General features: G+C 33.1%; 2 protein-coding genes across 2 annotated transcripts; both read left to right on the top strand.

Moving 5' to 3' along the window:
• Positions 1 to 4,633: 4,633 nt before the first annotated feature.
• Positions 4,634 to 5,146, top strand: LOC125585998 (uncharacterized mitochondrial protein AtMg00810-like). Its single transcript, XM_048755758.1, has one exon. The coding sequence runs from the start codon at positions 4,634 to 4,636 to the stop codon at positions 5,144 to 5,146; it is 513 nt and encodes a 170-aa protein (XP_048611715.1).
• Positions 5,147 to 6,267: 1,121 nt separating this feature from the next.
• LOC106394941 (GDSL esterase/lipase EXL4-like) lies at positions 6,268 to 10,995 on the top strand. Its single transcript, XM_013835479.3, has 5 exons — positions 6,268 to 6,600; positions 6,736 to 6,866; positions 6,969 to 7,205; positions 7,293 to 7,539; positions 8,878 to 10,995. The coding sequence occupies exons 1-5, from the start codon at positions 6,354 to 6,356 to the stop codon at positions 9,039 to 9,041; spliced, it is 1,026 nt and encodes a 341-aa protein (XP_013690933.2). The 5' UTR covers positions 6,268 to 6,353; the 3' UTR covers positions 9,042 to 10,995.
• The last annotated feature ends 3,042 nt before the right edge of the window (positions 10,996 to 14,037 follow it).

The following is a 14,037-nucleotide window of genomic DNA, read 5'->3' on the forward strand; positions in this document are numbered from 1 at the left end:
ATGGAGGATAATAGAACATGGACTGTTGTTTCATCGCCTCCTGGAAAGAATGTTGTAGGATGTAAGTGGGTATCTACGACGAAGTATCGTGCTGATGTAAAAGTGGAGAGACGTAAATCCAGACTAGTGGCCAAAGGTTTCACTCAACATGAAGGAGTTGATCTTGGTGATTTCGGTAATAATGGCATAAACGAATAAAATAGTTATGCGAATGGGTCAGACAACACAGTCGATGAAGAAAGAGTAATCAAAGCTCACAATACTGAGCCAATAAACCATGATGAATTCGATGAAATAGAAGATCAAACTCAAGCAACATTAAGAAGATCAACATGAAAAGAAAGCAACCAAGCTATTTAGATGATTATATTCTACTAGTTGAGCTTGAGGGAGAACGTCTACTGCTAAATATAAAAGATGAGCCATGGAGCTTTATGGAAGGGAATGAGAAGGAGGTATGGCGAGAAGCTTGCAAAAACGAGATTGCTTTAATAGTTAAAAATGAAACTTGGGACTTGGTTGATCTTCCAGATGGAGCTAAGGCATTGGTCTCAAGTGAGTTTTTAAAATAAAGCGAAATTCGATGGCAGCATTAACAAGTATAAAGCAAGGCTAGTAGAAAAGAGCTATATACAAAGGCATGGTATCAATTTTGATGAGGTTTTTGCACCAGTGGCACACATGGAGATGGTGCAACTCATTTTTTTTCTAGCAGCTTCAAAGGGGTGGGAAATGCACCACATGGATGTTAAAATTGCATTCTTTCATGGTGACTTGAAAGAGGAAGTTTATGTTTTGCAACCAGAGAGTTATGAGATCAAAAGAAAGGAGACTAAGGTGTATAAACTTAAGAAAGCACTCTATGATTTGCATCAAGCCCCATGGAATGAGAAATTGAATAAACTACTCAGAGAGCTAAAATTCGTTAAGTGCTCTAAGGAACCAACACTCTACTGTAGACAAGAAAAGGAACATCTACTTCTTGTAGCAGTATATGTCGATGTCCTACTAACCATGTTCTAAAACGCTGGCACCTAGCCGACTAGTTTCCGACTAGGTGTCGCCTAGGCGTTCGACTGTGGTCAACCACCACGATTTTGACCAAATCGGTACAATTAATTGGAAATCTGATTATTTGTATAAAACCTGATTAATCGATTACATAACTGACTAATCGCAGATTTAAAGCGACATAGAAGAATCGAACTCTGGACCTCTTAAAACGACAACCGCATACCGCGCCACTGGACTACGATGTTTTACGTTTAATGTTCACATGTGAAATATAATACGTATATTTATAATTAAAAAGTATTAAAAATAGTCTCCGTGTATACTCGGCCTAGTCCTGACTTTTTGGTAACTCTCTAGGTCCGGGATTGCCGCCCGACTAGAGCCTAGATTAGTTCCGAACATGGCCTACTAATCACGGGAACAAGCCTTGATCTAATCGACAAGTTTAAAAGAGGAATGTCTGCAAAATTTGGGAAGAGTGACTTAGGAAAGCTTACCTATTATCTTGGTATTGAGGTAGATCAACATAAGGATGGAATCATTTTGAGACAAGAAAGATATGCTAAGAAGATCTTAGAAGAAACCGAGATGAAGGATTGTAATGCGGTTCACATACCCATGGCCCCGAGTCTAAATCTTTCTAAGTCTCACGATGAAAACAGCATAGATGAGATGAACTACAGAAGGAGCATTGGATGTCTTAGATACTTGCTGCATACTCGCCCTGATATTTCTTATGGTGTCGGATTTCTGAGTAGATATATGGGAGAACCTAAGAAATATTTTCAGCAACCTATACATTCTTGATGCAAGCTTTACTACTCTCAACGTTTGTGGATCCTTGTCGGTTGATGGACATATGTGGTATCAACTCCTAGGACATCCATCGGCTCTCAAGTTACAGTGCATTCTTGGTATTTTACCTTTGTCTAAGTCTTCTGAGTCTGATATTGATCATTGTCGCGTCTGTCTTCTAGCTAAGCAGAAAAGATTACCTTTTACATCTCATAATCATCTGTCTTCTTCTCCGTTTGATCTTGTCCATATGGATGTGTAGGGTCCATTTTCTGTTGAGTCAATTGAGGGTTATAGATACTTTCTCACTTTGGTAGATGATTATACCTGTGTAACTTGGATATTTTTCCTTTGTAATAAAAGTGATGTTATCAAAGTCTTTCCAAGCTTTATTCAACATGTTTCTACACAATACAATGCGGTTATTAAATCTATAAGAACTGACAATGCTCCTGAGCTTGCATTCACTGATATTGTTAAAAATCATGGCATGGTTCATAAGTTTACCTGTGCATACATTCCACAACAAAACTCTGTAATAGAACGGAAACATCAACACATCTTGAATGTTGCACGTGCATTACTTTTTCAGTCTAATATACCGCTTGTTTACTGGACTGATTGCATTTCTACTGTGGTGTTTCTCATAAATAGAACACCTTCACTCTTGTTGCATAAAAAGTCTTTGTATGAACTGCTAGCTAAGGAACTTCATGGTTATGATTGTTTGAGATCCTTTGGTTGTCTTTGCTATGTTTCTACGTTGATCAAGGATAGAAATAAATTCACTCCTCGTGCTGATCCGTGCGTATTTATGGGTTATCCTACGGGTTATAAGGGGTTTAAAGTCTTGAACCTTGCTATTAATGTTGTTTCTGTTTCCCGGAATGTTATTTTTAAAGAGCATGTTTTCCCTTTTAAGGATTCTCCTACTGCTACACCATCCACTGATTTTTTCTCTCGTACAATATTACCTACTTTCACTCATGTTGCATTAGATTCAGTGTTGCATACTCCTCATGCATCTCATTCATCTCATCCTCCTTATTTAAACATTTTGCGTGAGACTGTCCCACAATTGACTGGGCAAAGTCAGCTTCTTCGTGCCAGACCTCAACGCACTGCGAGGACTCCAGGTTACTTATCTGACTATCACTGTTCTTTCATTCATAATTCACCTCCTCCTTTACCCGATTGTCTTTACCCGCTTGCTTCAGTTGATACCTTTAACAAGTTTAAACCCACATACCAACAATATCTTCTTTCCTATTGTCATGAAGATGAACCAACCACTTTTAAATAAGCCATGTTGTCACCTGAGTTTCAGAAAGCTACAGATGACGAACTACAGGCTATGGAGGATAATAGAACATGGACTGTTGTTTCATCGCCTCCTGGAAAGAATGTTGTAGGATGTAAGTGGGTATCTACGACGAAGTATCGTGCTGATGGAAAAGTGGAGAGACGTAAATCCAGACTAGTGGCCAAAGGTTTCACTCAACATGAAGGAGTTGATCTTGGTGATTCCGGTAATAATGACATAAACGAATAAAATAGTTATGCGAATGGGTCAAACAACACAGTCGATGAAGAAGGAGTAATCAAAGCTCACAATACTGAGCCAATAAACCATGATGAATTCGACGAAATAGAAGATCAAACTCAAGCAACATTAAGAAGATCAACATGAAAAGAAAGCAACCAAGCTATTTAGATGATTATATTCTACTAGCTGAGCTTGAGGGAGAACGTCTACTGCTAAATATAAAAGATGAGCCATGGAGCTTTATGGAAGCGAATGAGAAGGAGGTATGGCGAGAAGCTTGCAAAGACGAGATTGCTTCAATAGTTAAAAATGAAACTTGGGACTTGGTTAATCTTCCAGATGGAGCTAAGGCATTGGTCTCAAGTGAGTTTTTAAAATAAAGCGAAATTCGATGGCATCATTAACAAGTATAAAGCAAGGCTAGTAGCAAAGAGCTATATACAAAGGCATGGTATCAGTTTTGATGAGGTTTTTGCACCAGTGGCACACATGGAGACGGTGCAACTCATTCTTTTTCTAGCAGCTTCAAAGGGGTGGGAAGTGCACCACATGGATGTTAAAATTGCATTCTTTCATGGTGACTTGAAAGAGGAAGTTTATGTTTTGCAACCAGAGAGTTATGAGATCAAAAGAAAGGAGACTAAGGTGTATAAACTTGAGAAAGCACTCTATGATTTGCATCAAGCCCCATGGAATGAGAAATTGAATAAACTACTCAGAGAGCTAAAATTCGTTAAGTGCTCCAAGGAACCAACACTCTACTGTAGACAAGAAAAGGAACATCTACTTCTTGTAGCAGTATATGTCGATGTCCTACTAACCATGTTCTAAAACGCGGGCACCTAGCCGACTAGTTTCCGACTAGGTGTCGCCTAGGCGTTCGACTGTGGTCAACCACCACGATTTTGACCAAATCGGTACAATTAATTGGAAATCTGATTATTTGTATAAAACCTGATTAATCGATTACGTAACCGACTAATCGCAGATTTAAAGCGACATAGAAGAATCGAACTCTGGACCTCTTAAAATGACAACCGCATACCGCGCCACTGGACTACGGTGTTTTACGTTTAATGTTTACATGTGAAATATAATACGTATATTTATAATTAAAAAGTATTAAAAATAGTCTCCGTGTATACTCGGCCTAGTCCTGACTTTTTGGTAACTCTCTAGGTCCGGGATTGCCGCCCGACTAGCGCCTAGCTTAGTTCCGAACATGGCCTACTAATCACGGGAACAAGCCTTGATCTAATCGACAAGTTTAAAAGAGGAATGTCTGCAAAATTTGGGAAGAGTGACTTAGGAAAGCTTACCTATTATCTTGGTATTGAGGTAGATCAACATAAGGATGTAATCACTTTGAGACAAGAAAGATATGCTAAGAAGATCTTAGAAGAAACCGAGATGAAGGATTGTAATGCGGTTCACATACCCATGGCCCTGAGTCTAAATCTTTCTAAGTCTCGCGATGAAAACAGCATAGATGAGATGAACTACAGAAGGAGCATTGGATGTCTTAGATACTTGCTGCATACTCGCCCTGATATTTCTTATGGTGTCGGATTTCTGAGCAGATATATGCGAGAACCTAAGCAATATCATGGTACGGCTATGAAACATGTTTTAAGGTATTTGCAAGGTACTTTGACGCATGGACTTTTTTTCGGTGGAGCAAGTGAGATGAAACTTGTGGGATTTAGTGACAGTAGTCACAATGTTGATGAAGATGATGGCAGAAGCACAACCGGTCATGTCTTCTACTACTCGAGCTCACCGATCACATGATGCTCTCAGAAACAAGAAACAATTGTTCTATCATCTTGCGAATCAGAATTTATGGCAGCAACAGAGGCGAATAAGCAGGCTATTTGGCTTCAGAACTTATTGGTGACATAATCGGCAAAGCATGTGAGAAAGTTGTTACACAAATTGATAACAAATTTGCTATAGTTCTCGCCAAGAATATGGTGTTTCATGGACGAACAAACATATTCATCGACGCTACCACATCCTTTATTTAAATGAATCAATGCTACCACTTCATACGAGAATGCGTGGATAATGATTTGATCGAAGTAAAACACGTACCAGGAACTAAACAGCGAGCTGATATCTTAACCAAAGCATTTGGGAGAATACGATACAAAGAGATGAGAAGTCTAATTGGCGTTGAAGATCTATCAAATGGGAAGTTCAAGTTTTGGGGGGAGGGGGAGGTGTTGGATTAATCTTGAACGAAAAGGAAATTTGAGATATAAGTTAAAGACCTAATCCTATTGGGTTATTGTTAGTAAAAAAAATTAGGAAAGAAGAAGGAAATATGTTAAGTTCATAGAGATTAGGAGTTATCTAATCTCTGTATAAAGAGATGCAAAGTTGTTGCATAACTTATGAATTTTATGAGTTTTAAGAGTTTAAAGGTTTGAGAGATTTTTCTTAAGATATTAATAAGAGTTAATAAGAGACTAATTCTTATTATTGAGTTCATGCGATCAAGTTATAAGAAACCTAGATTCTATACATATATCGTTTGTATTGTTTAAAAATTCGCTCGTTTCATTTTTTGGAGAAATTTTGTAGTTTGATCCGCCTCAATCAGGTGGGGAAGAAAGAGTCAACATGTCGAAATTTATTAACTGAATAATTATTTATGTATTTCTAATCAGATTTATGGAATTATTATCTTCTTACGAAACTTGTTGTTAATTTGACCCACTTCAACCTCGTGGGGATGAATTAGTCAACATGGCGACATGTATTAAATGAAATGATCACATTCATCGTGTGTGTACTCACTAGTCCCATGCATTTTTAGCTTCCATCGACAAACAAAGATTAAACGTCTAAAAATAGTTAGAAAACCACTTCAAAAAAAAAAAAACTGAATTCTCTATATTATCATTAACGGAATTCTCTATATTATCATTAACGGAATTCTCTAAAAAAACGTAGAAGAATCTAAACTCTTGTTGGGAAAAACAAAATTAACGTAATGTTAGATGTGAGTAGGAAAAAAATATTGGTGTTAGCATTTATTTCCATTTATTTCTTGTCGACCGTAGCTGCGAATGGTTCATTTCCTGCGCTTTTGGCTTTTGGAGATTCAATACTTGATACCGGTAACAACAATTTTCTCCTGACGTTTATGAAAGGAAATATCTGGCCATATGGGAGAAGCTACACTATGAAACTGCCGACGGGAAGATTCGGAAATGGAAGAGTTTTCTCCGATGTAATTGGTATATATATACTATCATGATCTATTATAATTCTTTTTTTTTTATGGTCAACTATCCATGCAATAAGATCAAGTTTCAGCCAACATAAATGTTATTATTCAACATTACATTTTTTATTTTTTTGGGTTGTGGCAGCCGAGGGTTTGGGAATTAAAAAAACTTTGCCAGCTGCTCGTAAGGTTTTCATTGCTCCAAGCGACCTTAAAACTGGTGTTTGTTTCGCATCAGGTGGTGCAGGAGTCGACCCTGTTACATCTAGACTAATGGTGAATATAAGGATAACGAACTTGTTACTATGGTTAAAAATGTTATCGGATGTCTTACCTAACATTTTCTAATAAAAATTATATGTGTGGCGGTTTGGTTAGAGAGTTTTAAAGCCGGGCGACCAAATAAGTGATTACAAAAAGTACATAATGAAGCTAAAGGTCGTAGCTCCTACACAAGCAAGTTCGATCATTGCAAACGCAGTGTATCTTGTTTCTCAAGGAAATAATGATATCGGAATCTCGTTTTTCATGACTCGATCTGCACTCATGCGAGGAATTGTGACTCGTGGTATGTACACCACTAAACTAACTGGCTGGAACAAAAATTTTATGAAAGTAAGACAAAACTCTAATATTTTATTCATGAACTAGTAGTATGAAGAATGTATATATTGTTCACATTTGTTGTGGTCATGTATGAAGCAAATATATGATCAAGGAGCCAGAAAATTTGCAGTGATGGGAGTGATACCGTTGGGATGTTTGCCTATGACAAGAATCGTCGGTAGATGTAACTTATTCGCAAATATATTAGCTGAAGATTACAACGGAAAATTGAGGAATGGTGTTAAAACTTGGCCAAACGAAGCCGGTTTTCGTGGTTCAAAGTTTGTCTATGTCGACATGTTCAACACTCTTATGGATGTCATAAAAAATTATAGAAAATACGGTACGTTTAGGCGGCATTTATCATTTATACTCATTGATCTGTTCATTCAGTGTGACATGCTCCTTTCATTTCATAATACAAACTCTATAAATTAATAAACACTATAAATTAATAAATTTATCTGGTTCCGAGTTGCGCCGGTTCAAAATAAGACACAAATCGATAAAATAATAATTTTTAGAATGTTTTATGTAATTAATAATCTATCTATATATATATATATATATATATATATTATATAAGTACAAACTAAAAATTATATTGTTGGTTTTATATTCACAATGAAATTATCTCTATTTTTCTTAAAATTTCAATATATTTTGATAATATTTAATAAAATTATATATAAAACCACTTTTGAATTCTAGGAAACATAAAAATATACACCCAATAATACAATAAAACAATATAAAAGTCTTATTTCTAAAATTTAATTAATGTATATACATAAAATAACCTATTTTCTTATTTTTAAAATAAAAATATTTAAAAATAGAAAAAAAATCTTAAAAAAGGAATTTTTTTTGTAAATTAATAACTCTATAAATTAATAAAATATCATAGTCCCAACATCATTAATTTATAAAGTTTTTACTGTATATGATGTTTTAGAAAAAAAGGAGAAAATTGCCACAAATACCACATTCACAGTACCACTTTTCATGTTTATACTAATCAATTTTACCCTCATTTTAAATAAAAGGTAAAAGACATTTATACTCTTAGGGTTAACTAATATGGATTTAGGGTTTAGAGTTGAGTGGTGGGGTAGAGTTTTTGGTGTAAATTTAAGAATGTAATAAATATATAAATAAATACCTAAAAATATTTAAAAAATAGTTTCAAACATAATTTTTGATTTTCAAAAAGAAATTTTGAAAAAAAAATTCGGAAAAAAATTCAATTTTTAACTATTTATTTATTTAAATAATTATTTGTTTTATATATATATATAGAACAATGGTATAAGCGTCTTTTACCACTTAATGAAGAAGATACTTTTGAAAATGTTCTTTTAATGGTGGTAAAAATGAATAATAGTACCATGAAAGTGGTAAACACAAAATTTCTCATAGAAAAAATTTGGTTTTTCAAATTGTAAGGAATTTAGATATTTAATTTTAATTTTATTAGAAACTATTCAGCCAATTATATTTTACAGTTATTTTATTATTTTAATTTATTTTCTATAATGACGTTTTATAGAGAACACTAAATTTATTAATCTTGTACATTTATGCATAATATCTTACATTATTAAACAAACGTAATATTAATTACAAAGCATTATGCAAAATCTATTTACTAGTGACGTATCATGTTCTTACATTGTTGCAGGATTTAGTAATGCGAACAATGGGTGTTGTTGTATGCCTACAGCGATAATACCTTGCCCAAATCCTCATAATCACGTCTTCTATGACTTTGTTCATCCTTCGGAGAAAGCCTACAAAACCATTTCCAAAAAGCTGGTCCAGGATATCAAGAAAGGCCTTGCCTAATTTTAGTCTTACGATCATATATTGTTGTAATCTTAATCACCAACTGCGTACCAAAATAAATAATAATAAACAACCAAAATCGTTAATCCCTTATATAATAATTGAGAAGCAATGTAATATTTTTTGTAGCCACGATAACAATCAATACGATGATTTTTAGAATACTTAGAAAATAGGTTGGTGCATCTAAACATATATTTTATATATTAAACTTTTTATTAAACTAATTATTAAAATTTTTAGTAACTAGTTTAAGACTTATGCCTTACGAGGGATGAATATTTTATATACAAATTATTTTACGATTTATTATTTGTTTAACGTTTTACATATTATAAAATAAATTATATTGAATAATCTAGAAACTATTTAAATGTTACATATATAATTAAATTTACACAACCACATAAATAAAAAAATCACTTTAGTTTGGTAAATAAATTTAAACAATAATTTTCTTTATTTTGCATGGTATGTAATTAAATTTAAATAATATTAACATAGTTATATATTATATTTTTAATATTACTATCTATAAAATAAAACTTCATAATCATATATTTTATGATCATTTCCAATTTAGACAGAAATTTAAACCATTAATAACAAAACTTTTTGTGTGCAATTTTCAATATTTTTAATAATTTATAATATTTCTTGAAATTTCAATGCAAAAATTCGAAATTAAAACATTAAGTTCTTAATACTTGTTCAATGCAAATTTTTAAATTAAAATATTTATGTTTTTATATGGTATATAGTTTTTTTTTCCATCTGATAATATTTCATTCAACGAAAGAATACAACATTGGATACATCAACCGGCGGATAACAGGACATCCCCAAACACAAGAGCCCAAGAAAAGGCGACTAAAACCCACATCGGGGTAGCTTACGAACATACCAAGCAGGACAAGAAACTATAAACCACAAATAAGACACATAAACTTAGACCGATCTACTCAAGAACATAAAACAATTCATAGAACATAAGACAATTCATTGCAGCATCCTCCTAAATAGCAGAAGACATTAATCTGAATATATTGTTGCTGCCCTCGGCCCACCAAACGATACCATCAACTTATAGAACACCAAGACACCATGTCTTCTCAACTCGGATTTATCGTTGCCGCCTATGGCCTGCCGGCATCCACACACGAAAACAAAAACCAAGACTTCACAACCCGACAAGCAGGATCGCTTCACGATCAACACATCTTTCGGATACGGCATGAACATACTCTCTCACGCACACTTTGCACCTAGATAGAAGCCCACCATAAACCTCCACACAACTAAGCCTCGTCAATCAAATCACCTTACGGATACAAGCATTATCAAAACAGACCGACGAGAGATCACTGCAGCAACCACACCAAGAAAAGAAAACTGCAACAGAACTGTCAAACTCCAACCAACGAGACTGAGACGCGCTCCAACTAACAGATCACTAAACACTAACATCCGATAAACATACATAAGAAAAAAAGAAAACACCAGAACCAAGTTCTGGTACCAACACCGAGACCATCCTTAAAGACCAAAACCAGAAAATTATGACTGCATCAATTGGGAACAAGGCTTGAAAAGGACCATGCTCCACTGTTTCAAAAAGCCGTACCTCATCAAAGACAGAGGAATGACCCTTTTTCATGTTTCACATTCACATGCCTACACCAAGGGTAGGCTACAGATCTACACCATCAGAACATCACAGAATAAACAGAGGAGCTTCGTTTTCACACCACCCATCGAAGCAGTCAAAGGCTGACCCTTCAACGCCGACTCCGCCTGAAGAAACAGCCCACACCACCGTACCTTGACTCCAGGTGAAGCTGGTAACCGCCGGAATCGTCGCTCCACACAAGCGGATGATTAACCGGAGATACACGCCATGCCAGAGCCGAAAGCAAGACGACAGAATAGCTGAGACCAAAGAGAAGCAAAGACATAACTAAAAAAGAGAAGAGGAAGACTTCCGGCGCCAGAACGCGCGCACACGCGCCGTCCGGTCGCCGGAGTTTGAACTCAGATCTAAAAAGTAAACGAGAGGCTGTGGAGAGGATAAGGTCGGGGGGGGGGGGAGATGATCTGAATATCTTTTAATATGATTTTTACACATATGATTTTATGAACATTTCTATCTTATTATAACAAAATTTTAAATAATTGATCACAAAATTTTCAATGTGATACTTTTAACAGTTTTCGTAATTTATAATTGTTTTTAAAAATTCAAAATATAACATATATGGATAAATTTATAGTCGTTTTTTAACTTTTTATTATATGGTGGATGTGATTGTTTAATTTGTTTTAATAATATAACAGTAAAAATAATGGAGGATGTGTAAATTATTATTAAATATTTATTATTAAAATCATTAATTGCCAATATATTTTATTCATTTTGGTAATTTTGTAACTTTTATTTAAGGAAAGAAGGAAAAATATTATTGTAGATTGTTAATTAATTTTATGGTTAGTTGAATGAGAAATATATAATATATGATTAATAGACCAACATATTTTTCTAGTGACTTTTAAAAGCATTCTAATAATTACACTTGTCATCATTAAAATATTGTAATGCTTCTCTTTTAATATATAGGGGATTCCTAAATCACGAAAAACAAATGAAAAAAAAACACATGAAACACAAAGTTGATAAAAATATGATTTTAAAATAAGAAATACTTAACCTAATTAAAAAGAAGAATTTTTAGTATAAATAAACACTAGTAGTCTCATGTAAATTTGTGGAGACTAGGTAAAGTACTAGGTGATGATCCGCGCCCTACGCAGAGTGAATGGATTAAAAGAGATTATAAATTTTAATCATTAGCTACTAAAAAGGGTTAAAAGAAAAAGTGGCATATTATACATTAATGCAAAGAAAACCAATTTGGATTGAAAGTTAACTGAAGTTTCAGTAAAAAAAAAAGTATACTGAAATATCCGGGTAACGATAATCTTATTATGGTCGAAAAACAGTAATTTTCCTATTATCAAAGTTGTATCGTTATATTTTATTAAAATTATACTGGTTCTGGAGTACATAAAGATTGTAAAAGAATAAAAATAAATTGAAGTAAATAATATTAGTTTGGAAAGAAAAAGAGAAAAAACTAAATAATGTTAATATACAAATTTAGTTGGGTGATTAGGACTCTAATTTGTAAAAGAGGCTCGTTACTGAACCTTGATATTGATTATGACTCAAAATACATATGAGCCTATTTTAATTTATCTTTTATTTTTTAAAAAAATGTTTTTAATTTATTCTTATTCTTTTACCATACAATCTGAAATTTAATAACAATCGCATGGAGAATAAAGCTGATACTTGAACATTTAAAAGACAATAGTAAACTTAAAATAAATAGTTGTTATCATTAAAAGGGAACAATTTCATACTGAAATAAAATATAACTCCATATTAAAAAAGAATATAATCATACTGAAATAAAATATAACTCCATATTAAAAAAGAATATAAATAGTGTATATTTTAGTAACAAAATGAGTTTATACACATAAACAAAATATCATAAACATACCAACACAAAACTTTGGATGAGAAAGACCACGAATGATCCATTGGAAGTTGGCTAGAAAAATGTAGTTACAATCATTGATCGGTTCAATCTTGGAAACAACACATGATTTCAGATTGTATGGTAGTGTTGAAGCATAAACGACCTCTGTTATATATAGGTACCAATACTCTTAGGTCATTAATGAAATAGTCAACAAATGAATGATAATATATACTCCTTCCGTTTTTTTATATAAGTCGTTTTAGAGAAATTTTTATGTTCCAAATTATATGACGTTTTCGGTTTTCTATGTAAAATTTATTAACACTTAATGTTATATGACCAATGATAATATACCTTATATTTTATTATTGGTTGATTTGTGGTTAGGTAAAAAATTAATGATGTTTTTGTTTAGAAAATATAAAAAAATTAATGATTTCTTAATCTATGTGCACAATTCTAAAACGACTTATATTAAAAAACAGAGGGAATATCAATAAATGAAAACTACCTATATGTCATTATTTAAGCTCTCGAAACGAAGACTTTCCTATATTAATATACTAATTTCTATGCTTTTCCAAGTAAGGCAGTATCACAGTGAGTGATAACATCTCTGAATATTTTCTATAACCACATGATATATAGGATTTCCTCTTTTGCAACTAAAAATATTCATGAATAAAGTGAAGAGAATATTTTACTAATCAAACGGGCCATTGACTTGCCTATAATCAAGTTGATTGTTGCTATGATTGACTAATAGCATCTGTAGGAATATATTACATTCGATGTATATTTAGCGTGATGATCAATTCAATATTTTAAAATTGCTTGTGGTATGAGTGGTCATAGTTACCCAAATTTGATTCATATATTTAATGTTACAATAATGACATATTTGAATCATGAATTATGGAAAAAACTAAACGGTAATGTATTTAATTGTGTTGCCTTTAATGCGAATTCATTTACACTAAACTACCATAAAATGATCTCCAATAGTATATTGCATTGATAATTATGGAAATGATAAACATGGTTAACGTGCAAAGGAGGAGATATGAAACTGCAATCCTGCTTTTTAAAATATAATATATTAGATCATTTAAGTTGCAATAAAAAGAACCAATTCCAAGTGCAAAGATGGCATAAAAAGAACTTTAATAGATTTTAAAACCCCATATGAAAAATAATGAAATCAAATTGACCGTATTATCACTAATGTGAATTATAAACACGTCTACAATACATTTTTAAGTAAGAGTTTGCTTGCAAGTTCTTCTTAATTTGTCGCTATGAGATTGTGATTGGTATCTTGCAATAATACGGAGAAGAGTTGCAGCAACATATATATATATGTATATACATATGTACACAAGGGATTTCATTTCCCACTTATCGTCATGGGACGGCATCAAGCACGATTAAAAAATATATATGTAGTCATG

Source organism: Brassica napus, chromosome C4 (genome assembly GCF_020379485.1).
Source record: "Brassica napus cultivar Da-Ae chromosome C4, Da-Ae, whole genome shotgun sequence".
NCBI classification, from domain to species: Eukaryota; Viridiplantae; Streptophyta; class Magnoliopsida; order Brassicales; family Brassicaceae; genus Brassica; species Brassica napus.

What these genes read in the sequence shown, in the direction of transcription:
- LOC125585998 (XM_048755758.1), top strand. Translation starts at nt 4,634, where the DNA reads ATGTCTGCAAAATTTGGGAAGAGTGACTTAGGAAAGCTTACCTATTAT.
- LOC106394941 (XM_013835479.3), top strand. Translation starts at nt 6,354, where the DNA reads ATGTTAGATGTGAGTAGGAAAAAAATATTGGTGTTAGCATTTATTTCC. An exon ending in GGAACAAAAATTTTATGAAA is followed by an intron (nt 7,206 to 7,292) that starts GTAAGACAAAAC and finishes TCATGTATGAAG; the next exon opens with CAAATATATGATCAAGGAGC. An exon ending in AAAAAATTATAGAAAATACG is followed by an intron (nt 7,540 to 8,877) that starts GTACGTTTAGGC and finishes ACATTGTTGCAG; the next exon opens with GATTTAGTAATGCGAACAAT.